The sequence below is a fragment of the Acomys russatus genome, chromosome 16, assembly GCF_903995435.1.
Source record: "Acomys russatus chromosome 16, mAcoRus1.1, whole genome shotgun sequence".
NCBI classification, from domain to species: domain Eukaryota; kingdom Metazoa; phylum Chordata; class Mammalia; order Rodentia; family Muridae; genus Acomys; species Acomys russatus.
This window is the reverse complement of record NC_067152.1, coordinates 26,263,202-26,291,028: the sequence shown is the minus strand read 5'-3', so window position 1 is coordinate 26,291,028 and position 27,827 is coordinate 26,263,202. Positions and strand designations below refer to the sequence as shown.

The 27,827-nt window shown below is 44.6% G+C and overlaps 2 protein-coding genes and 1 pseudogene across 2 annotated transcripts; 2 read left to right on the top strand and 1 right to left on the bottom strand.

The window, feature by feature from the left end:
- On the top strand, nt 1–1,521 carry LOC127199859 (keratin-associated protein 16-1-like). Its single transcript, XM_051157847.1, is given in 2 exon segments — nt 1–43; nt 46–1,521. Coding segments are annotated over 2 exon segments (1,506 nt in total). The 3' UTR covers nt 1,509–1,521.
- A 2,984-nt stretch (nt 1,522–4,505) lies between these two features.
- Nucleotides 4,506–6,164, bottom strand: LOC127200616 (glyceraldehyde-3-phosphate dehydrogenase-like; annotated as a pseudogene).
- A 2,043-nt stretch (nt 6,165–8,207) lies between these two features.
- Nucleotides 8,208–9,292, top strand: LOC127199858 (keratin-associated protein 29-1-like). The gene is given in 2 exon segments (XM_051157846.1): nt 8,208–8,598; nt 8,601–9,292. Coding segments are annotated over 2 exon segments (1,023 nt in total). The 5' UTR covers nt 8,208–8,240; the 3' UTR covers nt 9,266–9,292.
- Nucleotides 9,293–27,827: the final 18,535 nt, after the last annotated feature.

Below are 27,827 nucleotides of genomic sequence, written 5' to 3'. Positions count from 1 at the left end.
ATGTCTGGCTGCTGTTGTTCTAGGAAATGCCCCTCCCTGCCGGCTTTTCCCTCTGCTCTACTGAGGTGAGCTGTGGAGGACCCATCTGCCTACCCAGCTCCTGCCGGAGCCAGACGTGGCAGCTGGTGACTTGTAACGACAGCTGTGGCTCATCCGGCTGTGGCTCACAATGCTGTCAGCCTTCATGCTCTGTGAGCAGTTGCTGCCAGCCAGTGTGCTGCGAGGCCACCGTTTGTGAGCCTTCTTGCTCTGTGAACAGCTGTGCTCAACCTGTGTGCTGCGAGGCCACCGTCTGTGAGCCTTCTTGCTCTGTGGGCAGCTGCTGTCAACCTGTGTGCTGTGAGGCCACCATCTGTGAGCCTTCCTGCTCCGTGAGCACCTGCGTTCAACCTGTGTGCTGTGAGGCCACCATGTGCCAGCCTTCTTGTTCCGTAGGCAGCTGCCAGCCTGTGTGCTGTGAGACTACATCCTGCCAGCCAGTCCTCTGCTTGCCTACACCCTGCCAGCCTGTCCTCTGCAAACCCAGCTGCTGCCAGCCAATGATCTGTGAGCCCAGCTGTTGCTCAGCTGTCTGTGCTGTGCCTGCTTCCTGCCAACCAGTGATCTGTGAGCCTGTGATTTGTGAGCCTGCTTGCTGCCAGCCAGTGTGCTCAACCCCTAGCTGTTGTCAATCTGTCTGCTCTGCAGCCAGTAGCTGCCAGCCAGTCTGCTGTGACTCCAGTCCCTGTGAGGCACCTTGCTCAGAGTCCAGTGTTTGTCAGCCAGCTGCTTGTATGGCTCTGGTGTGTGAGCCTGTTTGTCTCCGTCCTGTGTGCTGTGTTCAGAGCCCTTGTGAGGCACCGTGTGTCTCTAGCAGCTGCCAAGACTCCTCAGGTTGTGTCTCCAGTATCTGCCAACCCGTCTGCTCCGAGCCCAGTCCTTGCCTGCCATCAGTGTGTGCGCCCAGCCCATGCCAACCTTCCTGCTACATAGTCAAACGGTGTCGTTCTGTCTGCTGTGAGCCTGCTTCCTGCCCATCCACATCCTGCCAACCTGTCTGCTGTCGTCCGGGGTCCTCTGCATCTGCCGTCTGCCAACCAGCTTGCCCACCTCGGACTTTCTACATACCCAGTTCCTGCAAGCCGCCTTGTAGTCCAGTTTCCTGCCGCCCCATCTGCCGCCCGATCTGCTCTGGCCCCATCACCTTCAGACAGCCATACGTGACATCCATCACTTACCGCCCTGCCTGCTACCGCTCCTGCTATTCCATCCTGCGCCGCCCCACCTGCCTGGCTTCTTACTCCTATCGCCCAGTCTGCTCCCGCCAGCCTTGCACTGATTCGGACAACGCTAAGCGCGAGTGCAAAAAGTCGACTTCCAGCCAACCCGACTGTGCTGACTCAACACCCTCCAAGCCTGAGGTCTCTGATGAGACTCCCTGCCAGCCCGCCGAGATCAAACCAGCCAGTCCAATCACCCGTGAGGCTGTAGCTCCCCAGTCTGCGGCCAGCAAGCCTGCTGAACGCTAAGCGAGCCCCAGCTTACCGACCGGTTCCTGTAAAGCAACAGCCAAAATCCAGAGAAACCAGGAAAGCCCTGTGCACAGCAGCTCATTATAACTTAGCTAGAATCTTGCTCTTTCTGGACTGCCACCCACCACTTGCTTATGCGTCAGAGAACTCATCAGAAGTGCCAGCCTCCTAGTGATCCTGGTGAAGGAGAAGGGAATTTCTTGTCTTCTGTTGCCACTGCACCAAGGGCAGCTGCTTTGCCCCATCACTGGCCTCTTTCCTGCTCAAGGTGCTGTCTGTCCTCATGCATTGTGTTCCTTGGGGGCCTCTTCAGAGAGATGTATTTAATTGTGCAATAAAAACGGCTAAGTTGAAGCAACGTAGTGCTCTTGCTTTTTTGTTTTGTTTTGTTTTGGTTTTTTAACATGACAGTCTTGGTAGAGTCATGCTTCGTCTTGGAGAAAGGCTCTCCCACCAGCCCTCCTTCCACCCACCCTCTTTTCCTTCCTTCTACTCTTCCATCTATTCCATTACCCATTTCCTCTTCCTCCCTCTCTATCTCCCTTTCCTCACCCTCCCTCCCTCTTTGCCCTTTCATCCCTCTTTTTCTTTTCTATCGATCTCTCCTTCTTTTAATTCATTCATACCTGCCTCAATCCATTCCTCCCTCCTTCCATCCATCCCTCCTTCTCTCCACCAGTCTCTTTATCCATCCAACCATCCATCCATCCATCCCATCCACCCATCCATCCACCCATCCATCCACCCATCCATCCTCTCTTTCTCCTTCCCTCTCAAAACATCTATTGTTTACTAGGTTCTTTTGATTCTTCACTCCCAGCTTTCTTCTCTCCTTTATTTTTTCCATTCTTCCTCCCTTACTTCCATCCTTTCTTTTTTACTTCCCTTCTATTCTTTCTGTCCTCTTCCTTCTCTACTTTCCCCTCCTTTTCTCTTTCCTTTCAAAATGTTTATTGTTTTCTCCCTTCCATGTAGACTTTCTTTTTCCTTTCCCCACCCTTTCTTCCCTCCCTCTCTCCATCCCTCCCTCCCTCATTCTCTTTTCCCCCGCTCTGCCTCCTTCCTTCTTGTTCTTATTTCTTTCTACCCCTCCTCCTTTACTCCCTCCATCCCTCCCTCCTTCCATACCCACCCATCCTTCTAATCATCCATCTAATTAGAGAACCAGTGGTCCTTAGAGAAGAGCTGCTAGGTAAGTGGCATGGATAGTGTTATGTTCTAGGAACGAAATGACAGGAGTCATAGTCCCCAGCCTTGGAGGGAATCACTCAATGGTGTGGTGACACATATCAGTGAGACAGTTATTATATTCCTTTACGCAAAGCAGAGGGCTCATATCCTTTGGTACACATAGGAATTAATCAGGTACAGAGGAGGAGCTCTCTAGGAAAGAAAGGTGCATACAAATGGACAGGCTGGGAGCAAGCTGTTCACTAGGCAATGCTTGGGCAGAGGTGTCCTTAGAAGGAAGGTGAGCCCTGAGAGTGGGTAGTGGGCACTGATCTTCCCACAGAGGGCCTTGTGTGCTAGACAGATGTTTGGCTCGTGAGGACTTTATGTAAAATCATCGAGGGACTGGCTCTAAGAAGGCCAAGGGCGTAAAGGAAAATGGGGTTTGGAAAGTCTCCCTGGCCTTGGCATGGAGACCCCAATGAGAAGACATGGTTCTGGATAAGAGAAATTGAAAGAAACAAATGTCTCTGGGGGTCAAAAAAAATGAAAACAACATGCAGGAGTCTTTCTCACAGGAAGGAGGGCTGGGCAATGGGGTTTCTTGTAGGAGAGCTTTATGTTCTGACCCCCACAGACACTTGTCATCTAAATGTCACTTTCCTATATCAGAAGCACAGCATCTCTTCAAAGCAGTCACATCCTTACGTCACATACAGAATGGAAGGTGGTCTCTTGTCCCCCAGGTCTTAACATGAACAATTGCAAGCACAGGAGAGGAGAGACCGGGGCTTCTTATCTTTGTCACTGTTGACATTTGGATGGGATAGTGATTTGCTGAGGAGCCTTGGGGATCATTAAGCAGAATTCCTGGTCCCTACCAGCCAGGTCTTGCCAGGCATCCTGCAGGGAGTTGTGAAACCAGCCATCGGAGATTAGACAGTGGCAGAGGGAGAAGGTCAATAGCGAAACTTATCGGCACATGCGTGTTGGAGTTAGTATCATACAGAGACATTAGCACTTAATCTATCTCCTTCAAAAGTAAGAAGAGGAGTCAGTCAGGGATTCCATTCTCCATCCTAGGCATGATTTCTCCCTTCCCGGTTCCTCCTCTTTGTGTAAGATGAAGCACCTGAAGGTCAAACAAGCCAAGTGACAATGAAGAGACAACTAAAATGTGGTTTAATCAACACAGTGAAGTACTATGCTTAAGTGAAAATAAATGGGAGATAGCTATAGGGTACAGCACTGGTGATTCCCAATAATGATGTTGATATAAATAATCACTAGAAGATCACATATGTAGGTAAAGTATAAAGACAACCCATACATATATGTGTAGATGTACATGCACATAAATAAGCACACAGATACAAAGATATATTCTCATATGAACATTATATATATATATATATATATATATATATATATATATATATATATAGTCAGAGTACACACACACACACACACACACCACACACACACACACACAGGATAGTTACAGCTAATAAGTAACAAATTATTTAAACACAAAATTGGGTCCAAAGTACATTTCAAAAAATGATTATTGAGCACTGTGTGAGATGGAGGGGGAGGGCAGGGAATGTATGCAGTGTATACGCATGTGTGAGTGCAAGTTTGAGTTTGCTCTGAAGCCAGGGGAGGGGTGTCCTCATTTGTCCCACTCTATCAATCTCTGACTTATTTCCTTGACACATGAGCTCCCACTGAAGCTAGACTGGCAGCCACCAAATGCTAGTGAGCCATCTGTCTCGAGCTCTAACAATATTGAGGTCGTAAGCAGCCATGACCATGGCTGACTTTTTATGTGGCATCTGCACTCTGGTCCTTAAGGTTATGTGGAAGCACTGTCACCTGTTGAGTCCTCTCTCCAACCCCATCATCATGCTTCTTGATGTAGTCGTGAAATGCCTTTGAATGACACCGTAGATGTCTTCAGTGCCGCCATCCACATTAAGTTGGTTGAAAATAGAATTTTCTCTCTATTGGGGTATTTTTTTAAAAAAGAAAACAAAAGCAGAATCACTTGGAGAAAAATAGATTAAAAAAAATGATGCTTTCTATCGATGCGACTGGTGTGTCTCGGCACAGAATTTTTTTTTTTCAAATTGAAATTGATGTTATATTTCAAATATTTGAATGTTTCTTAGCTTGGTTGACTCATTTGGTGAGACTAAATATATTTCTCTCGGGAGATGAAGATCTTTGAGGTAAACATATTCCAGAGTAAAACATATTCTTCAAGTTCCCAGATATCAGAATTATAGGGTGTGTGATGACTGCAGTTTTTTTTGGTAGGTGCAGTGAACTTTATTGATGGTATTCAAGAGAATAGTGCTCTCTGGGCCCATCCTATTTTTCTGGGGTCTAGGATGGAAAGTGTGAGGGGAGATGCTCAGTGTCAGGGGCTGAGTTGGAACAGGGACTCCTCAGCAGCCAAGGACCTCTCTCTTGCTCTTGTGTCCTTGCGGGGGTGGGTGGCCCAGGGCTTCTAACTCCTTGGAGGCCATGAAGGCCATGAGGTCCACCACCCTGTTGCTGTAGTTGTATTCATTGCCATACCAGGAAATAAACTTTACAAAGTTGTCATTGAGGGCAATGACAGTCCCAGCATCAAAGGTGGAAGAGTGGGAGTCACTGTTAAAGTCACAGAGGAGACAACGTGGTCCTCAGTGTAGCCCATGATGCCCTTTAGTGGGCCCTCAGATGCCTGCTTTACGACATTTTTGATGTCATCATACTCGGCAGGTTTCTCCAGTTGGCATGTCAGATCCACGATGGAACATAGAAGGCCATGCCAGTGATCTTCCCATTCAGCTCTTGCCCACAGCCTTAGCAGCACCAGTGGATGCAGGGGTGATGTTCTGGGCAGCCCCACTGCCATCACACACAGCTTTCCAGAGGGCCCATCCACAGTCTTCTGGGAAGTAGTGATGACACAGACTGTGGTCATGAGTCCTTCTGCTATGCCAAAGTTGTCATGGATGACCTTGGCCAGAGGGGCTAAGGAGTTGGTGGTGCAGGAAGCATTGCTGACAATTTTGAGTGACTTGTCATATCTCTCGTGGTTCATGCCTATCACAAACATGGGGGCAGAAGGGGCAGAGATGATGACCCTCTTGACCCCACCCTTCAAGTGGGCCCTGGCCTTCTCCATGGTGGTGAAGACACCAGTAGACTCCACAACATACTTGGCACCAGCGTCACCCCATTTGATGTTAGTGGGATCTCTTTCCTGGAAGATGGTGATGGCCTTCCGTTGATGACAAGCTTCCTGTTCTCAGTCTTGACTGTGCTGCAGAACTTGCCATGGGTAGAGTTATACTGGAACATGTAGACCATGTAGCAGAGGTCAATGAAGGGGTCATTGATGGTAACAATCTCCACTTTGCCAGATAAGAAGCAAGCCCTGGTAACCAGGCGCCCAATATGACCAAATCTGTTTATTCCGACCTTCACCATCATGTCAAGGGACAAGGCTGGCACTGCACGAGAAGATGCAGCTGCCTCTGTAATGGGGAGGAACCAATGTTTGCAATTTTAAAAATTAAAAAAAAAAGAGCATCATGAGAAGGGTGTTGCTAGAAGCCATCCACTCCATGACAGAACAGACCGTGGTAGAGATGGGCTCTTTAATTACAAGGATGAATGCATTCCAGACATGGTGCTCATCAGGAGTTTCTCTTCTTTTAAAACAGAGGGTGAAGAGGGTGGGTCAATACGATAAGATTGCATGGTCAGTGGATCCCAAGAGTGATTAACCCTAACCCTAACCCTAACCCTCCCTCTAGACTCTTCACATTGGCCTTTTGAAACTTAACTTTCAAACTGTTGCCAGCAATTAACAGCTGTAATGGCTTCTTCCATTTTCTGTGCACTTTCCTCCCTTGCTTCTCCCTTATCAAGCCCCTTCCAGAGTCTCCAGATTTTTTTCAGCTGCCTCTGAGGCAGCTGAGTTAACCTAAGAAACATCAAGGCAGCTTATGATACCTCGGTGCTTTGAGGATGTGGGTAATGAGAGAATCTGTTCCACGGAATGAGCTACAGATCCAGAAGTCAAGACTAGCCTTGCCTGCCATCCCACAGCATCATCTTTCCATTCCATGGCACGCCTCCAGCAGGAACCAGGCCAGGACGTGCTCCTGTGTGGGCTGCTGGGACCAATTGGTGGCACAGCACTCAGTTCATCCCAGAGGGAAAAAAGGGACAGATCCAGAGAGAATGTCACAAATTCCTCCGGGAGAGAATGCTTGAACTTCAAGAAGCTTTGCAGAGATGATTTCTGGGTGTTAAAGTTTTGTATTTGTGGAATTCACAAGCTATGGTCTTCATTTTTAAAAATGAGTTTTAATACTCCTTCATGAAATATTTGAAGGTTTGTTTTTACTTCCCCAGACATTTTGAGAGGTTTCTTACTCTGGTGCAGGCTGAGCTGGAACTCACTCTGAAAAGCCATACTGGGCTTGAACTTACAGCAATCTTTCTGCCTCAGCTTCCCAAGAATCAGCGTTATAGGGGCGAGCCACTATGCTTGACAAAGTGTTTATATTTTAAATTTCCAAATGAAAAGATCATCCCCGGGAATATTACTAAATAGAAGTAGACATTCAACTTGCTTGATGAGCCAACATCACAGTGGAGAGATGACCCCCATCACAGGGCCTGGATATGGTGCTCATGGGCCAGCCTGGCTGTGTGAAAGTCATCCCCACCCAGCCCCCAATTCCTCTTTTCTGCACTTCCACAGGAGATCCAATTGAGCAGAGATTTTTGGGACTGATCACTCTGGATTTGAATTCTGCTTGTCATAATTTAAAATTTCAGTTTGTCTTGTTACTTTTAAAATAGAGATGCTAATTACACTTACTAGCTAAGGTCATTTTAAAAATAAATGAAAGATGCCACCAAAGGCTTGATCATACACGGTAAAGTGCAATAAATGGAAGCCATTCTAGCCGTTAACTGTTGGCAGCAATTTGAAAGTTAAGTTTCAAAAAGCCGTTGCAAAGGTTCTAGAGATGGGGGTGGGAGGGGGAGTGTCACACTTAAGCATCCTTGGGATCCACTAACTGCCTTTGTGCTCTGCATCTTTGCTGTCACACCTTCTCTTCCAAGATTGCCATTGTGCCACCTGATCTGATGGCACAGAAGTACATCCTGAAGGAAGACTGGCATTAGCTTGGAAGGGGCCTCCTGATGAGAGGGTAGTGAGGAAAAGCCTGCTTTGGTGAGGCGGAGGAACAACCCATAAAAAGAGACAGCTCATCCCAGAGCGGCATCTGTGCATCCAAATTCGGCAACGAAAACTCCCAGCTTAACAGACGTGTTTTTTGTTTTTGAGAGTGGGGGTGTCTTCCTGGGCTCCTGAAGCTCTACTCTGGTGTTTATATTGCAAATGAATAAGAGCAATAACAAGGAAAGATGCTGTGGGTGAGGGCCAACACCCCACGGAAGGACTATAAAATCCCCTTGGCATCAGATGCCTTTTTCAAACTCAGACGGAGCTTGCAGCCTCCCAGCCTGGCTAGTAGGACCGCCATGGCAGACAGCTGTTGTCCAGCAAACCCCGCAGCTGTTCCAGCTGTGCCCACCATCTCTACATGCTCCAACTGTCACAGCGTTAGAAACGCTATCCGTTTGCCCAGTTCCTGCCAGAGTAGGACGTGGCAACTGGTTACACATCAAGAAAACTGCAAACGATCCAACAGTGCCCCAGTTAGTGCTGGACCTGTTTCTTGTCCATCACCCTGCTGCCCAGAAACTTCTTATGTGGGTTTTGTTTGCCAACCCATAGGTTCACGCACAGCCTGCCGTGCAACTGACACCGGTGGGACTCCTCACCCAGCTGCCTCACACCAGCCCTCCAATTTGGAGTCTTCTGGTTGTCGCACAATAGCTGTGATAACAGCCCCTGCCACCAGAGCTCCAGCCAGGGACCTGCCTGCACCTCAGGGTCATGTCAGGCAGCATGTGACCCCTCAGTCTACTGTGATGATGGATCCTGCCAGCCATCCTGCTCTGAAGCAACTTCCTGCGTTGAGACTCCATGCCTACCAGCCAGCTGTGAGGCTAGCTCATGCCAGCCAACCTGCTGCCAAGGAGGGTCACAACCCATCAGAGGCGAAGGTCAGCTCCGCAAGCCAGTTTGCTATCAACCCATCTGCTACGTTCTCAAGTCCTGCCAGTCAGTTCCCTGCATGGTTGCCTCCTGCCAGCCATTAACTTGTATGTGTTCTTGCAGTCAAACCTGCTGTGTGCCCTCCCCCTGCCAGCCACTTCACTGCCAACCGGCACCTCCAATCTCCTTCATCTGCCAGCCAGTGGCTACCTGCCAGTCCCCCTGCTTCGTAAAGAGCAGCAGTAAACCAGCTTCCTGTGTTACGATTTCTGGCCAATCGGCTTGTGGTGGACCCAGATCCACTCAGAGTGGCTACCATTCTCCTTCCTGCCAGCCCCCTTGCTGTGTGACTGGTTTAGGCAAACCTTCCAGCAGTGGTCCCAGCTGCTGTCCATCAACGTCTCCAAACACATGCCAAGTGGGAACCTGCGTGCCTACTTCCTGACAACCTCGCTGTGAGTCCAGCCTTTCTAAGGGCCAAGGCTTCATGCTAGAACACTTTTCACAGCTCTTCTGAGGATATGCTATAGCCCGCAACCCTGGAGCCATCTTGTGGCTCCTGCCTCCAGCCCTACGCAGATGTTCCCTGCTCTCTGTTTCCTGGAGTTCAGACCCATCCTATCTCCAAGTGCTGAGGACAAGAAGCTGTCAGCTCTGAGGTGGCAGGTTAGCAGGCACGGTTTGCTCTCAGCATGCATTTCCCGATGTCAGTTCATTTCATGCCAGCAAAGTCTTCCCTCCTCCAATCCTCTTTTCTTTTGAGTTTGCCTGGTCTTTCTGGAGACACTTGTGCTGCCAACTGCTAATAAAAATGTGAGTGTTTAAGCATAGCGAGTGAGGTTTACAGACTGCTGCTACGCCTTTCTGCGCTGTCCTCCTACCTGGATTTCATTTAGGTGACATTTGCACGCACTAACCTGGAGTGCTCTGGTCATTGGGTCTGCACTGATCTACGTGGGTAGCAGGTGTCCGGAGCTCTCGATGCCCAAGCTAGGAGGAAAGACAAGCAATTCGCCTCAGCTTCCCCATAAAGAGTGGATTTGAAAAATCCAAGACAGAGATAGTTCGGGGACGCTATAGATACGCATGAACCCATGGACTGAGTGTAGGGCAGCATGCCCTTAGTCCAGCACCCTGGAGGCTGAGAGGGTCATGAGCTCCAGGCTGCCCAGGGTACATAAGGACATCCTGCGGTAAAAATAACTGAATAGAGCTGGGCGCGATGGAGCACACCTGTAATCCCAGCACTCAGGGAGGCAGAGGCAGGAGGATCTCTGGGAGCTCGAGGGCAGCCTGGTCTCCAAAGTGAGTCTAGGACACCCAAGGCTACACAGAGAAACCTGGCCTTTCAAAAGCAAACAGACAAACAAACAACAATCCCCCCCGCCCGCCAACAAAATAACCCAGAATAGGTTAGGGGTGCAGCCGAGTTGCTAACGTGCTTGCCTGACATGCATGAAGCCCAGGGTTAGAGCTAGAGCTCCTCATAGACTAGACGTGGTGGTGCATAGCTACACATCTCTAGTCCTAGTACTTGGGAGAAAAACAGCAGCTGGAGGTCATCTTCAGATACACAGTGAATTGCAGGCCACCTTGTGCTACAGAGACCCCCTCACATCAAATCAAACCAAACCAAACCAGATAAAATCTAACCACATATAAATATGTAAATAAATATATCTGAGATATTGCTCATGGAAGACATCTTAGGGATAATTCACCTAATATTAGTGTCGCCTTCTCCCACCAGCCAGGGTTTCTCTGTGTAGCCCTTGCTGTCCTGGAACTGGTTCTGTAGACTAGGCTGGCCTCATAAGAGTTCTGCCTGTCTCTGTTTCCCGAATAATGAGATTAAAGGCATGTGTCACCACTGACCAGCTAAGTTTTTAAAAACAGTATATTTATTTAATGGCCAATTAAAAAAAAAATATAAATATGCTTCTTCATTGGGGCAAGATTCCTACCAGTACACGTAGACTAAACAGAGACTTGTGAAGAATGACATACTATGTATGCAGACAGGTTTTGGTTACACCCTGCTTATTAATAGAATAGTTTAAGTCTAGACATAGCTAGAATTAGAATTAGCTATTAGACTAGCAATGGGGCTACCAGATATGACTGTCTTTTTTTTATTGTTTCAGTTATGGGTTTCTCAACTTATTGCTGGTACTCTGCCAGCACACTAAATGTAGACTCCAAACACATTGGGTATGAAAGGTGGGTTGGAAAGATCTGTGATTTTCCTTTTAAAATTATGCTAAGCACCCATTCAGATAATGTAGCATTTATTTGCTCCTTGTAGGTTTGCTAGAACTTGTCCATAACACATTTGAACCAACTTTTATGAACAGCATTCTGCCCAGCCTGAACATGCTCATAACAAAATCCTTATGTACACTTATGCCTGGAATAGAGAAACAAATTTCAAAACACAAGAAAAAATGCCAACACCTATCTTTTCTTCTTTTCCCTCCCTCCCTCCCTCTCTCCCTTCTTCCCTCCCTCTTTCATCCTTCCTTCCTTCCTTCCTTCCTTCCTTCCTTCCTTGAGTCAGGTTTCTGTTTTAGCCCTGGCTGTCCTGGACTCGCTCTGTAGACCAGGCTGGCCTCGAACTCACAGAGATCTACCTGCCTCTACTTCCCGAACAGCTTCCTTTTCTTTTTAAATGTCTGCTTTGGATCTTTGAAGAAACGTATTTGAAATAAAACACTGTCCTCGGTGGTGATGTCTCCTTTATACTCTCTCACGGTAGCTCATTTTTGTACTCAGATATAACCTCTTTCATGATTTCATTGTGTATGTTCCTGCCACTTGTTTTTTTTTTTTTTTTTTAAATCTAAATCTGGAGACGGTCTGTACAATCTAGGGGAGGGGTCAAAAACTAAAAGATTTATATATGCAAACTATAAAAGTTGTAAAGTTGTGTCATTTTATTTGCTTTTGTCTCAAACTGCTTTAAAGAGCTACACATTTGAGGCACGGGCCTTGTCCCAGTTGGTAAAAATGCTTGTTGTGAGAGCATGCAAGGCTGAGCTTGAACCTCAGGACTCATGTAAAGGGCCAGGTAAGCATACTAATGGGCACTTGAAGTCCTAGTGTTGGGGAGGCAGATGCAGGGGAATCTGTGGAGATGGGCTGGCTGGTGAGCTATAGGCCCCCGTAAGAGACCGCGGTTCAAAAAACACGGCAAATGGCTCCTAAGAAATGATTCTTGAAGTTGACCTCTGGTCTTTATAAGCACACACATGTGCACATGCTCTTGTACACACACAGACATACAGACACAGACACTGTAATGCATGGATCTATTTAATTGTATTATTGATCTAGGCTGCAAAAGAAATTACCTCAAAATGCAGTGGTTCATGACAACAACACGTAGTATCTTGGTACTTCTGTGGGCCAGAAATACAGGTGTGGCTTAGCCAGGTACCTCTAACTTATGATCTGAGTCAGGTAAGGGTAAGAGCCTACAGTGTGAGTCCATTTCTGGCCCCCAGCAACTCCTGATGCTCTGTAATGCAACTGGGTAGTCCTGTGGCTCTGTGGCAGGCTGTCTGCATAACCTCCCCTCTGACACGTTTCCTTCCAAGGATCCCAGCTTGAATTTGGGCTTAAATTCTCATTAATATTGGGTGAAGTAAGACCCTATTAACAGTGAAACAGGTCTGGGCAAATTGACACTGGATTCAATCCATGTCTCCACATTGTTTTCCTAAGGCATTAGGAGAGGTCTTTCAACTGTCCCACAGAAAGCAGAATCATTTCCACCTGAGTTTCACTTATCAGCATAATCTAACAAAAACAAAACATTGAATGATTTGAAATGACTTGGTCTAATTGGTGGTGTGTTTTGTCTTCTCCTAAGCATTTACAAAGGGTCTTTTGAACAAACCATTCTAGGATTTTCTTTTTCTTTTTTCCTCCCTTCCCCTTCCTTCCTTTCTTCCTTTCTTTCTTTCTTTCTTTCTTTCTTTCTTTCTTTCTTTCTTTCTTTCTTTCTTTCTTTCTTTCTCTTTCTTTCTTTCTTTCTTTCTTTTTTCTTCTTTCTTTCTTTCTTTCTTTTCTTTCTTTCTTTCTTTCTTTCTTTCTTTCTTTCTTTCTTTCTCAAAAGAAGATCAAGCTTAGAGGTACAGCCTACCGGACCTTGAAGACCTGGCGTGGTGTTTGTCTGTCTCAATAGACCGAGCGTCTCTTGTTTTCTAAGATTTCTCAAAGACTAGTGTGTGGCACTTGCAGCCTCTAACTGCTCCAGATGCAGCTGCAGAATGTGCAGCGACATGGACTCAGAAGTTCTCAGTGTGCGTGGCCTTGTCTTTAGGACACAGTCTCTCCCCATCGTCTGAAAAGACAGAGAGCATGTAGGTATGTTTCCAGCACAGCACAGATGTCCCCTGTGCTCTGCTCTTTCAGTAGTCCTCAGTTCAATCTCAATTCCCAGTGTCCCACTGAGCTAAGGACACAAGACTCCTTTTTATAAGTCTATATCCTCCCAGGTGTTGATGTGTTTAGAGTTTGTGGGTCATGATTAGATGAAGGGTGGCTACAAATGCATCCTGAATAAAGAAACAAAGGAGCAACAAATCATAGTGCCATCCAGGGCTGCTTACTGCACACCAACTGGTCATTTTGGGTTTTTAGATTTTTTTTTTGAAATTCTAGTTGTCATATTAAAATCAAGAGGAATTAAAACCTGCTACCATTTTCTCTCTTTCTCTCTGTGTGTGGTGTGTCTGTGTCTGTCTTTCCCATTTTCCTATTTCAGTTCAGAAGAAAACATTTCAATTTCCAATTTTTCATCTCTTATAAAGGTAATCTTTTTTCAGATGTAGGCACGTTTTCAGTCTGTGTGACATACATGTAAACAGACACACATGTGCTTTTTAGATAAGGTCTCATGGTGTAGCCCAGGCTAGCCTGGAACTCACTTTGTAGCTCAGGGTGTTTCACAATGTGAAATTCTTCTGCCTCTGCCTCCCAAATGCTTGAATTTCACGTATGTGCCACCATCCCTGGCCGCACTTTATTCTTTTTAACACACAGGTAACATTGTGTAGGCTCCTTAGACCAGTTTTCACTAATGGACATTAATTGATATCGTATATCTTCATTTACTCACTTATTTGTGTGTGGGAATATTGTTTCATGGAGGATTTGCTTTGGGCCTTAGTGGAAGATAGAGGAAAAGGTAGCTACTTAAGGGAGCAACCTAGAGAATAAAGATGGAGGAGGCAGTTTTTTTTTTCAGGAGAGTTGTAGAGAGAGGTTGAATGAGGGAACAAGCTAGACACAGGTGAAGACAGAACGAGCCAGAGAGTGAGAAGGAGCCAGAAGATTAGAACAGATTGCTGGAGTTAGTATGAGGGCAAGCAGAGCAATTTGGAGGCTGAGAGAGAAGCCAGAATGAGTAAGTCAGCTGTTACAGGAGCCACAACAGCTGAGCTGAACCAGCCAGCCGTGATCTCAGAAAGAACAAGGAAAGGCGAGCTTATTGAGCAGTGAGTCTCAGAAGCTGAAGACATTCTAGGCCAAGGCTAGATTGCAGGGAGGCTAGAAGCTTCCAGGACTAGGCCTAGGTTAGCTGATGGAGGCAGTAAGTCTCCCAGGCAACAATTGAAACAGGAGAATTAAAGTTCCTTTTCCAACACTCATTTAACCATGGCGTAATCTCCAATATGTTATAGGGAAGGGAAGCTATATGATTGTGTGTGTGTGTGTGTGTGTGTGTGTGTGTTATAAGAAGCTGGTAATATTAGATTATAAACTGATGGATGGATGCACACACACATAGATACACTCATACATACATATGCACACATGTACACAATACACACAATACATTCTCTCTCTCTCTCTCTCTCTCTCTCTCTCTCTCTCTCTCTCACACACACACACACACACACACACGCACACACACACACACACATAGAGGAAACATTGTGATGACAATTCCACATTATCATTGTATTGATGGTTTTACTTCACTGAGAATTCCCATTTTTAAAGACCTTAGAAGGTAAGAGAAAGACTAATAAACCCCAAACTTGAAACACACTAAAAAAAAAAAAAAAAAAAAACTGTGGAGGGACACCATGAGCTATACCAAAAGATAAATTCTATCATGGGTATTTGTGGCACAGTGGTGTTATCGAAGACTCACCGCAATTTGGGAGCCACAGTTAGATGCCATTCCTGACTTGGGATTTACCTTGTAAAAGATCAGAGCCAAGCTGTGTAAAGTCACTTTAAGAAAAGGCAGCTTGAACATCTGAAAAAAACTGTCAGAGCTCTCGACTTGTATATACAAATGAGAAATCTAAAGGGAGGAATGGATGAAGCAGGGGTCGGGGGAGCTCAAGAGTTCAGACAAGTGCTGGAGTAAATGTCTTCCAGGCCCAACAGACTGCCCAGGGGTGCGTGCTGGTGGAGGGTGGGGGGTGGGGATGGGCTAGTCTTGGGACTGTGAATTCCCGTGTCTCACTGGGGAGACACTGTACAATGAGCATAGCAAATGCCCCCCCCAACCCCTCACATTCTGTTCTTTTGACTTCCTGTGTTGATTCCTCGGTCACGTGCTGGATGAGAAGTTCCTGTAATCTAATGCTGCCACAAGTTAATAAACAGATACCCTGGCTTTATGGGCTTCCTTGGCGTGTGTCTGCTCCAAGTGGCGGCTTCACCCTTGGTGTGTAAACAAAAACAACAACAACAACAACAACAACAAAAAAAAAACAAAAAAAAAAAACGTGTCTATGAGTTTGACAGGCTAAAAGCCAGACCCTTCTAAGCTTATCTAGAACCGTGAATTCTGCTCCACATGCCCTTTGAAGGAGGAATTCTTTAAAGAGGACACTACAGGTCAGGGCCATGTCTAAGTTCTCCTTAAAGCACTGTTTGAGTGCTGTGGACTTCAGAGGGAGGCCTGGCTAGCAATGAATCAGTCTAGTAATGATAGGTCAACGCTTAGAAGCTTGAGGCATCCCAGGCACGGAAAGAATCCTCATCAACCTTCCTGACAAGCAGTTGGCAGATCTGGTGTTTGACCGCCTTCCTGGCTGAAAAGTCATGCATGCCGATGGTCTTATGGGTGTGTCCCTGGCAAGGTCTTTTACAGAGTCTCTCCCCTTCTTAGTTTATTCCCACTCTGGGTCCCCCAAATGTTCCTCCATTAGCAACAGAAGCGACTGGCGATTTAGATGGTATTTCTGAGCACTTCTCTGACTTTATTATCTCTATCTTCTACCTGGGGCTCTTTGCTAGGAAGTCAGATTTTTCTCTAAGCACAGTTGCTGTCTTCTCTTGGCCTAGGATACAGTTTCTGTCAAGCAAATACTTCTCTGCCTTGCAAATCCAAAATTATAGAGGTCCTGTGGTAGCAGATTTTTCATCAGTAGTGTTGCTGAGAAGGACCTTTCACTGTTAAGATAAAGCTCAGGGTGGTTTTCCTGGATGCCTAAGAACTTTGCACTGTATTTTAGGAAATATCTAGGTTATTTTCATCCCTCTCCTAGCATGTGTGCCCACTTATTTATTTCGGGTTTTTTGGAGACAGGGTCTCAGCCTGCAGATCCGGGTGTCCTAGGAACTTGCTGTGTAGACCAGGCTAGCCTTGAGTTTACAGTGGTCCTTCTACCTCTGTATGCTGAGTGCTGGAATTCCAGTCATGCGCCATCATGCCTGGTTATGTTCCAGCTCTGTGATATGCATCTTTAGCATACCATTAGGGTTTTTTTTTTTTTTTTTGTTTCTTGCACGGGAGATTTACAATACACCCATACAAAGAGAGCTCATCTATGCATCTTCTTTTCCTAGGTTCATCTACATGTTTTCCTCTGTGGAAGGAGGCAAGTAAGGCTGGGTCATGGACATTGAAACCAGAGACATGAAGATTCTCATTATTCTATTTCCTCTTTTGAGAAACTGCGTAGTCCACACAGCTTCCATTGATTTTACATGTACTTGTTTCGGAAACTTTTTTTTTTTTTTTAACCTGAACTCATCAACCCTGTTATCCCATCTTCCTATTGATTCATGTGTTCAGTGTGGACCAGTATTTCTTTTGTTCGTTTTCCCCTAGTTTGGTTGTCAAGATATAATCTTGCTAGATATTGCTGTCTTGGATGTGGATAGCTTAAATGTGAAACTGTCCCCCAAAAGAGTTCATGTGTGGGAACACTCAGTCCCCAGTGGGTGGCGCTGTTTGAGAAGGCTGTGCAGCCCTTAGCACCCTTCCTCCTCACTGGAGGAAGTGCTGGGGGTAGGGGGCGGGCCTTGAGGCGTTATAGCCTGATCCTGCTTCCTGTTCTCTCTCTCCTTCCTGAGTATAGCTCCACTGTGACCAACCAGCCTCCTGCTCCTGTCACCATGACTTTCCTGCCTCCATGTCTTATCTGCCATGACTGGCCATTTTCTTCTGGAATGGTGAACCAGAATAAACCCCCTTTCTTTTAAGTTGTCTTTGTTGAGGTATTTTTATCACACCAACAGAAAGAGTAACTAAGACACCATGTAATTGTGATGTAAGTTTGTGATTCTCACTCTTGATGCGCACATTTCTTTTCTTGTTAGTATTCTTCAAGACAATGACAGTCGATGTCTTTAGCCATGGTATCTGGCACAGTACTTACATAGCTCTATAAATCTTGTTGAAATAAAGGTCCATTTTATCATTCAGACAGAAATCCCTTTCATTCTCCAGATTGAACTCTCAGATAGGAAAAGGAGGTCAAACCATGTGGATGAATCAGTAACTTGTAGCGATTGGTGATTTCACAGTTTAAATAGCTTCATCAACTCGTGTTCCTTCTATGGATGTGTGGGAGTGAGCTGGGTAGGGCTCCCAGCGAGCATAGTGTCAACAGCTTGGCCTAGCTGTGGAACCTTGCACAAGCTACTTCACCTTGCTTTGTCTCTGTTTCCACACGTGAAAACGGACATAACCAAATGATCCTGGATCATGAGTTCAATAGGAGGAGAAAATATCTAGGCTCGTTCCTACAGATGTTCTGTCGAAGGTTATTTTTAGAAAAAACTGTGTTTGTTTCTCTTAGTTCATTTCTTAACCAGGCTATCACACAAATAATAATGAGACTCATTTATGCTTGTTTATAAAGCTTTACAACACAATATTGAGCAGTTTAAGTCTGTTCTTAACCCTCTGTGTTATCTTGATTCCATCTTTGCCAAAAATACCCCAGTTACTTGCTTTTTTTTTAGTTTTTCCTTTGCTCCAGTTGAATCTTTGTCATCTCTCCTGCACTTGAGCCTGTGGCTCAGTATCCAGCTGAGTCCCCTACTTCCTCTTCTAACGCCTCCTCCGCCTGCTAGCAGGAAGTCCAGCCAACCGTATTCTCTTCCCTTCTCAGTGATTGGTTGTCAGCTGCTTTATTGGCATTCATGGGGATGGTTGGGGAACAGCATTTACCAACATTGAGACAAGAGATTCTCAGAACAAGGATCACAACAAGATATGGGGGACACAGAAATCAGCAGTTGAATTACACAATAACCTTATGCCTACAATACTCAATAAATGATAGTTTCTCAACTCATCTCTCTCCTCATCATGAACCAGGGGAATCAAGGCTCTACCAAGCAAGATAACCTGATGGTTCCTTCCCAGAATCCCTCTCTTCCATTGTACCATCTGCCCTTAAACCATTCTTTCCCACCCATAGCCGGGATCAGTTATTTACCCAGCACACATCTGAGCATGTTGTTAATATGGTTAATTACTCAGAAGACCTGGCTCCATTTTTGGGGGACCACACTCATATCTGTTACATCCACTAAGACTTCTAGGAGAGTTTAATTTCTTTTCTTTCTCCCATCTCATCCCCTCCTGTAGTGGATATAAACGTGTTTTTGTTTTGATCCCAAGTGTACGACGTGAAACAGACTTATGTGAAGGTGTGCTGTGTTTGTCTGCTGGAAACAGATTTGTGAGAGAACATGTGATGTTTGTCCACTAGAAGAGGAACTACCTCTTTTGGAGGCATGACCTTTGCCAGCTGATAAATATCCTAGTACAGACTCTGAGAGTACACACACACACACACACACACACACACACACACACACACACACACACACCCCACACACACACACACATTCCGGCTTTTTGTTTTGACATTGCTCCCTATCGTTTGGCTGTTGTTCATCGCTCCTAGAGAGAAATGCTCCAGAGAATGCTTTGAGGTTCCAGAAGCTGGCTTCTGCTCTGTATTCCAACTGCTGCAGTTGCAGTTCCCTTTGCTGAATTGCTGGTTTGCCGTTTAACAGGTCTGCTGAACTCCTGACAATGAAGAGTGGAATCACTTCAAGGAACTGAGTCTAGAAAGGTCTACTCCTGTTCCCATTTACCTCTTTTCTCTCCTATTTAGGGCAGGTGGGTTGGAAGAAGGTATTAGCCTTGAAGTACCCAAAATAAACTAGGTCTAAAAAAGTTCAAAGCCTACACCCTCCCCTCCTCTCCTCTCCTCTCCTCTTCTCCTCTTCCCCTTCCTTTCCCTTCCCTTCCCTTCTCATTCCCTTCCCTTCCCTTCTCATTCCCCTTCCTTCTTACTTCCCCATTTCCTCCTCTTCTCTCCTGCCCACTTCTTTCTTCACCCCCCCACCTTTGCATCCCTCTGTTTCTTTGCTTTACTCCGCAGCTCCGACTGCCCTAGAACACCTGATCCTCCTGTTGAAAATATTTTCTGGTCCTTGGAGCGGGGACTCTTTGCCTTCTTCTATTCCTATTATTATTAAGTTAGGTCTTTTCATGCTATCCCAGAATTCCTGGATGTTTTGTAACAGGAATTTTTTTAGATTTAACATTTTCTTTGACTGATATATCAATTTCTTCTATTGCATCCTCTATGGCTGAGATTCTCTCTATCTCTTGAATTCTGTTGGTGATTTCTTCTTCTCTTTCCTAGGTTTTCTATTTCCAGGATCCCCTCAGTTTGCATTTTCTTCATTGCTTCTACTTCCATTTTCAGGTCTTGAACGGTTTCATTAATTTCTTTCACCTGTTTAATTGTGTTTTCCTGTATTTCCTTAAGGGATTTATTCATTTCCACTTTAAAGGCTTCTATACTCTTTTTTTCCCCTATACTCTTTATAAGGTTGGATTTAAGGACATTTTCTTTTTTTCATGAGAAAAATTAAGTTCTTTATTGAACTTTTGAGGATAAAATAATTTGGTTACAACAGATTCAAAATCATTTGGGAAATAAGCAACAGGAGCGTAGCAGAACGACTGGGCATGTTTTGTGAGTTGTCTACATTGAGTGTTTGATAAAGAACTAAGGAAAGAAAAGTGTTTTCAGTTTTCTACAATAACTAATGTCACTATTCCCACGGGATAGAGGAGGAATGAACAATGAACATCAATCAGTGGGGATTTGCATTGTGGGAGTGTTCTCTCTTCAGTCTGTTCAGTAAGTTACACAGTGACTTCATTGCTCCTCCTGTTCAGTTAAGACAACAGGGCACTATCTTCTCTGGGGGTCCATAAGCGCCCTATTTGTGAACTAGTAATCACTTTTAACTTTTAAGCACATTACTGCTAACCTTGGATTAAAGATTTAGGGTGTTTACCCCCTTTTGACTGGGGTCTATGAGAATTAATGTTGGTAACATGTGGACATACAAGGTTGTTTCCTTATTTTCAGTACGCCCTTTTACAACAGTGCTGTATTTTAGTTACCTGTTTAAAGCACCACTTCCCATCCTGTAGATATGGTTTTATTTCACCCATATTCAGTATCACACACATGCCCAATCCTGAAGCTCACAACTGAATTTGAAAGTCAGGACACATTCTGTATGCTCCCTTAACACTATAAAATATACACAATACATCAAACAGCTATTTTTTTCAATTCATTTCTCTACTTGATATAACCATAACATTGATTCTCATTTTGAACAGTGTGGCATAGATTTTGACCATTGGAGAACTGAGACAAATCCTTGATTTCATTGACTTCTTGTCTTGACTCCATATTCCATGCCCCCTTTCCCTTCTTTAAAGTCATTTTCTTGTATTTCAGCTGTGGTAGGATATCCAGGGCTTGTTGTAGTGGCATAGCTGGGCTCTGGTGGTGCAATATTGCTTCAGGTCTTGTTGGTTATATTGTTATGTTAGCCTTTAGCCATCTGGCCATCCTTTAAAATCATTCTATGTAAGCAACCAAAGTAACAGACTTCCTTGTTAAATCTACATTCAGATTCTGTTACGTCACGTGTACATTTTCATTGAGAAGTTTTACATATCTTCCCTGACTTCTTTAGTGACCTACTAACGATTCAAAAAGGCATCATTTAGGGGAGGAGAAGGCTTAGTTGGTAAAGCCTGTGCTGTTGCAAGTGTGAGGTTCTGAGTTCAGATCCCCAGAGCTGAAGTAAAGTCAGACACAACGGCACACATGCCTATAATCTCAGAGCTCCAACAGTAAGACAAGGAGTGGAGACAGGAGAGACATCAGAAGGGTCAACTAGCTTACAACATGATGCAGCCATCATACACTGTCTCAAACAAGATAGAAGGTGAAGACTGACAAATGAGGTTGTCTTCTGCCATCCACATGTTCACCTGGGCCTGTGAGCACCTGCACTCATTCATGAGGACACACACACACACACACACACACACACAGTACACAGTGTACACGTTGTTTAATATTCATCTATTTCTATTGTTTTCCTTGCCAGACCTTGTAGTTTCATCACAGAGTGATGCATGGAGTTGTATGTAAACAGTTAATGCTGTACCGTTGTTCAGCTTTGCTGTATATCCTAGGCCCTGATCCCTTTGGAGAGAGTTCCCTGAACTCTTGAGAAACTGTGCATTCTGCAGCTGGGATCCTTCTTTCTTCTCTCTGTCCTTCTCTCCATTTTGTTTATTTCTCTTCCTCTTTCACCCAGATGCATCATCACTTTTTCCTTTCTGTTTGAAGTAGGGATTGCGATTACTTGAGAACAGATCTCAGTTGACTGTGAGGGCTAATGGCTTTAAGGTTTTTAGGTCCTCCCTGCATTTTAAGCAGATAGAAACTGTTAGTCTCCAATGTGCAAGACTATCACAAAGTGAACACATTCTAGCCACCATTAGTAGTATAAAGAAGGGAAGATCAACCCATCTTCTCACCAGTAGCATCAAGTCGTTGTCAAAGGAAACCAAACACTTCAACTAGTGCAGTGGGCCACTTTATAACTGGCTCTAAAATGTTGTGTCTCAGAGGAATAGAACAGAAAGGTGAGACATCAAACTGGGTTCTTTCTCCTTCATGGTATCTGGAGACAAAAGTCAAACTGAGATTCAGCTGAGTAGTGAAGGAAGGTTTATTCTGAGCCAGAGGAAGGAGGTGTGGCTAGTGAAACAGCCTTCTATTCAGGTAAAGGGTGAGGGTCTTAACGGTCAGGTGAGGGAGCAGTTTAGAAAAGAAGCTGAGGTGTTTTCTTTGGACTTTTCATGGAGAGAGTCAGGTCCTGTCTAGGGGGCAGTACTTCCTCTTTTTTATTGCTCATGTGAACTGGTCAGAATTTGTTTGGAAGGAGGCTGGGCCCAGATGACACAGTCAGACATGAATTTTACTAGGCTAGTGTATTACAATGAGATGATAATGAATCTGGGGGTGATAACAGGCCAGCATAGCGTCCTTTAGGCCTGAAACCTGTTTTACTTGGTTCCATTCTACACCGTCTTCCCAAGAACAACCAGGTCCTGAAAGTGTGTGGCTGGCTCCTCAGAAATGAAATATCCCCTCCTGGAATGACACTTCCTAGTCTGGAAATAAAATTTACTAGAACCATGTAGGTTCTGAAAGTTATAAGAGTAGTAAGGTCCTTCTCCAAGGTTCTAGAAGCAGTGATGATTCTGGATAGAGAAGACTCTCAGAGCTGCCTGCGTGTCCTGCGTGTTCAGGGATGTGGCTTTCATGAATGTCACCCATGCTGGAATGGACATTTCGGTGACATAGCTGCCTTCTGAGTAGCCCACAGTCCTGTGAGGAACACCAATAAATTATCTGTGCACTAGGGACATGAGTGTTATTGCTTCTTTGTCTGTTGTCTGTGTCCTGTGTGGGATGAATAGACTTTTTTTTCCTTCATGTCTCACAGGGAAAAGCCATACGGCACTGGCAAAGGAGATCCGGTCCGAATCAAATACAGTGAGTGGAAAGTCAACTTACCTTATATCAAAATTCAGCTCTCATAAGAAATATCTCCAAAGGGGCTGTGTACTCATATGCCCCAAATAAGGAAGTTAAGGAGTTCTACTTCCCCTTCCAAGTGGAACTTCATAGTTACCCAAATAGGAGAAGAGCTGGCTAGTGCAAAGGTAACTTCCAGAGAAGAAATGGTGTTAAGATTGACTGAATGCACTGCAGCCTGTCTGAGGCTCTTGTGAAAATGAATGTGGATTTGGGGCAGAGGGCAGATTGGAGGAGGGACTAGGAAGAGTGGAGGGAGGTAAAACAGCAGTCAGGATGCAATATATGAGAGAATAAATTTTAAAAATGAGGGTGTATTTCTCAAAAGACAGCTGGCTGTGGAAAGACAGAAGTTTGGAATCGAGTGAGGCACCCCTGTAACTGTTGGCAGTGAGGACTTGAGCTCTGTACAGGAGAGAGGCATCTTTCCTTGGTTTATCTCATTATAATAGGACACACTTTGGTCTCATCACGTGAGATTTCAATACAATTTAAAACACCATTTGAGCTGTGAGTAATTGAAGTAGTGTGCCTGCTTATTATCAGAAAAAGCAAGGGACAAAGGTGTTGGTGAGGTGTGGAGATGCTGGGAGTGGAATGCTTAGTGGTGTAGGTGATCCTCCTGGGCACACTTCAGGATATCTGCCTGAAAGAATTGAAATCAGGATCTCAAGAAGATTTGGTTCTGCCATATTCATGAAAGATAGGCAAGATGTGGGAACGCCCAAAGCGTCCTTCAACAGACAAGTGGATGGAAGAACTATGTGATGGTTGTAGACATATTTTTGCTTTGATCCTAAGTGTGGGATGGAGAACAGACTTGTGAAAGAACAGGTGATGTTTATCCACTAGAAGACGAACCACCTCGGGGGCTTGGTTTTTGCCAGCTGAAACACATCTTAGTGCAGACTCTGAGACTTAGTACAGACACATATATGTGTGTGTGTGTCTAATATATAACATTTAAAAATAATGTATTTGGAAAGCACATTGTATTCTCCTGTTCTGACGATGACTTCTATAAATATCATTTGAATGGACTCAAAGCATTGCTCCTTCTGTCGTATTTCTGTAGGCTTCGACCTTTTCCAAGCCTACTTTATTTGGGGTTCTTTAATGCTTAGGCCTCCCTTCCAACCCACCTACCCTAGATAGGAGAGAAAAGAGGTTAATGGCAACAGGAAAAGTAGACTTTTTTGCACTCAGCTCTTGGGAGCGATTCCCCTGGTACAGTCGGCAGGATTTCAGCAGACCAGCGATTCCACCAAAGTTGCTGCTGGAACCTGCAACAGCAGCCAGAACCCGGAGGCCTGAAGCGTTCTCTGGTATGGTTCTCTCTAGGAGCATCTCAAAGTGGAGCAATGAACAATACCAAGACCCAAAAAGCTCCAGCCTGCTGTTCCCTCACTCCACCTGATCCTTTCTGTTCCCATCCTACCTGCCCCAGTCTTATTAGCAAAATCTATCCCATTTCCCCTTCTCGGAGAGGTCCTCCTTGAGCCCTCCTTGTTACTTAGCCTCCCTGGGTGTTTGGATTGCAGTATGATTATCCTTTACTTAACTGCCAATGTCCACTTATAAGTGAGTACATACCATGTTTGCCTTTAACACATGTGTGGCACATACATGCATAGACACATTAAAGATAAAAATAACTCTTTAAAGAAATTCTGTAGTCAATTTTATGTGTCTAGAGGTCTTGGATGGTTACTATTGGGTATTTTATCTTTTGGGCCAATATGTATACTACAATTTTAATTCTTAGCTACCTGAAATGTGGGAGAACAATTCATGTATGTATATTGTTTTGCATCCAAATCCCTTTACTATTTTTATGGTTTACCAGCAAGGGTTTTTGGGAGGAGTTTAAATAATCTGTTTTGACTATAGTAGAAACAATGGATATATTTGTATATTTTTTGTACAGCAGAGGCAACTTAACACTTCACAATTATAAATGCTTGATGTCTGTGTTGTGCATTTGCCGTATGAGACTAGCTAATTTCCCTCCCTTATTGTGTAAGTTAGTGTAACTCTAAAATGTCAAAATTTATAGCATTTTTTTTCTTTATGTTGTGGGATGATATTATTATTGATTTAACAACAACAACAACAACTGTTTTTAAAAACAAATATCAATGTCCACATCTTCACTTCCTCTTGTATTTCTGAGGACAATTTAATGTGGTTGTGGTTACCTGTCTGCGGCACTGAGTTTAACTGACTTTTATGCTGTTTCGGTTATAGTACTTTCCAACTGCAGAATTTAACTTCCTGCTCTATATTTCTTTCACACTCTCCAGTAAAATTAGTTCTCAATCTGTCAAGTTTCCTCAGTCGCCTGTGATTCAGTTGGGCCTTGATGTGGCTCTTTATATTGATTTTTCTAAAGCACTTTTCCTGCTCAAACCACACACTAACAGGGTTATTAGCCAGTGTGGAATGTGGGCAGCAATTATTCAATTAGACATTGCAGAAGCATGGAACAACACTCTGTGGCTTGGGTATGGGGCTTGGTTTGTCTCTCCAAAGTTTATGTGCTGGCAGCTTGGTCCCTGGTTGGCAGTACTGAAGCAATGGGCCTTTAAGAAGTGGGTCTTGTGGATGATAATTAGATTGTGGGGTTTGTCCCTCATGAATGGATTGATATGGGTTCCAGGAACTGGGTGTGTTTTGTGGGGCTGAACCAGCTCCTGAGGGAACAGGTTATCATAAAACAAGTTTAATTCTTGTCAGCCCAGTTTCTTGATTCTTTTTTCATTAGGTGACCAGTGCGTCCTCTCCCTGGGCTTCTCTGCCATGTTATGATAGCCAAGGAGTCTTCATGAGATGCAGCTTCTGATGTTGTTTGGACTTTTCAGACACCTGAAACCTCTTTCCTTTATAAACTGTCTGGTCTCGGATGTTTTATTAGAGCAACACAAAATGGGCAAGGGCACATTTTAAAGAAATAGCGCTGAGGCCAGCAAAATTCATTCTGGCTTAGTTGGCAATTTGTAAAAAAAACAATACATACCTCTTAGAGGAGTGAGGAGTGGTGAACTATGGTAGTTTTGATGAAAGGAAGACAGAGATACAAGCCCCTACAGTGCCTCTCCACCTGCAGTACAGGGAATGGGGTTGTTCTGAGTCATCTAGATCTTCAGACGAGCCACGGATTTCAGCATGAATTCGAGAGACCCCAGGAGACACGCTGCTACGCTCGCCTGTTTTTTTTTTTTTTTTTTTTTATTCAAGAAGTGACCTTAGTTATTTGGCTTCCTTTTGAGATTCATGGCTTGTTAAGATGGCATGAGAATTTCAGTTTTTCTATTTATAATTGTGATGAATGCATATATGTTTTTGGCTTATGGAGATAATACATTTTACATGTCCCCGAAGGAGGCCATTTTCTCTTCCATTTAAGCAAGATCAGGTTTCTGAATTTGCCAGAAGCATTTTCAAGCCCTGGCCGATTTGTAGAAAGAAAACAATTCAATTTAGAGGCTTCAGGAAAGTACTTTCCCTTTTATTCTTGGGTAAATAGTCAGCAGTTTTACGCTACTCTATGTGAACCTTCGAAGACGACGCATGGTTTATATGCTTGTGGGCTTCTTGAGGGAATGGCAACCAATCAACTAATGGATTGTACTGGTTGATCAGAGGTGCTTGAGGAGCTCATGGAGATTCTGTTTGAGTACTCTGTTAGAATTCATCCACAGAAACTGAAAACTGACCTTAATCTCTCTTGACATCTGCTAGGAGCTTTCTCAGCTAGCGTTGAGTTACTTCTACTTACAGGTCTCATGCAGGGACCCATTATTTCAATACATTTTTTTTTGCATCTCCATTAAGATCGTTTCAGGGAGCATCTATTTCCCATGCACCTGGCATACCTTTTCCTTGTTGGGCTCACCTGTGGTACAGACACTGAATGGCGTTGTCGAGGAGTTCCTTCTCCTGCTTGGTACCTCATCTACTCCCATCTCTTGTTGAAAAGTCACTTTCGTTTCATCCTTATCTCTTGGAACTGCTTTCCCATCTGGAGCTGGTGCTATGACTGCATACGTTCATCCTGTTGTTTGAATGTGGTGTGTGTGTGTGTGTGTGTGTGTGTGTGTGTGTGTGTGTGTGTGTGTGTGTAGGAGATAGGCTGTGTATGTAGAGGCTGGACGTTGAGGCTGCATCTCTTCCTTATAGCTTTTCTACCTTAGTTGTTGAGAGCGGGTCTCTTGCTGGAGCTCACTAACTGCTTGAGGGGGGCTGGCCAGTGAGTGTGAGGGTCTTCCTGACCCCTTGCCTACACTGGGATTACAGGTGCACACTTATACACCAAGCTTTGTACGTGGGTTCTGAGGACCTGCACCACCTCCTTATCCTCATACTTGATACTTTAGAGTTAGATCCTATGTGAGCTGGAGCCCAAAAGTGTCCTGAAGCTTTTATTTTGTGCTCTGCTATGTTTATTTTTTTAATAATCTACCCACATTCCCCTCTTGGACAGTCCTCTTTATACCCAATAATGGCTTCTAATGCCACACAGCTTCTGTCTTATTTTATCTTACTTTAACTTTTTATTTAAAAGTCCTGTAAGTATGCTTGTGTAATAAATGTATTCACCTATGCTCCAGTCCCTTCACCTTCCCTTCCACTACCAGCCCCCCGTTATTCCTCTAGAAAATTTTACTTATGCTTTCTTTAAAAATATTTTGAGAATTCCATACATAAGTATCATATTTACATCATTTCTACCTTCCCCACTCTCAAACTCCTCCGTGTCCTCTCCTTCTATCTCTCAAATTTGTTACTTCTTCTATACTTAGC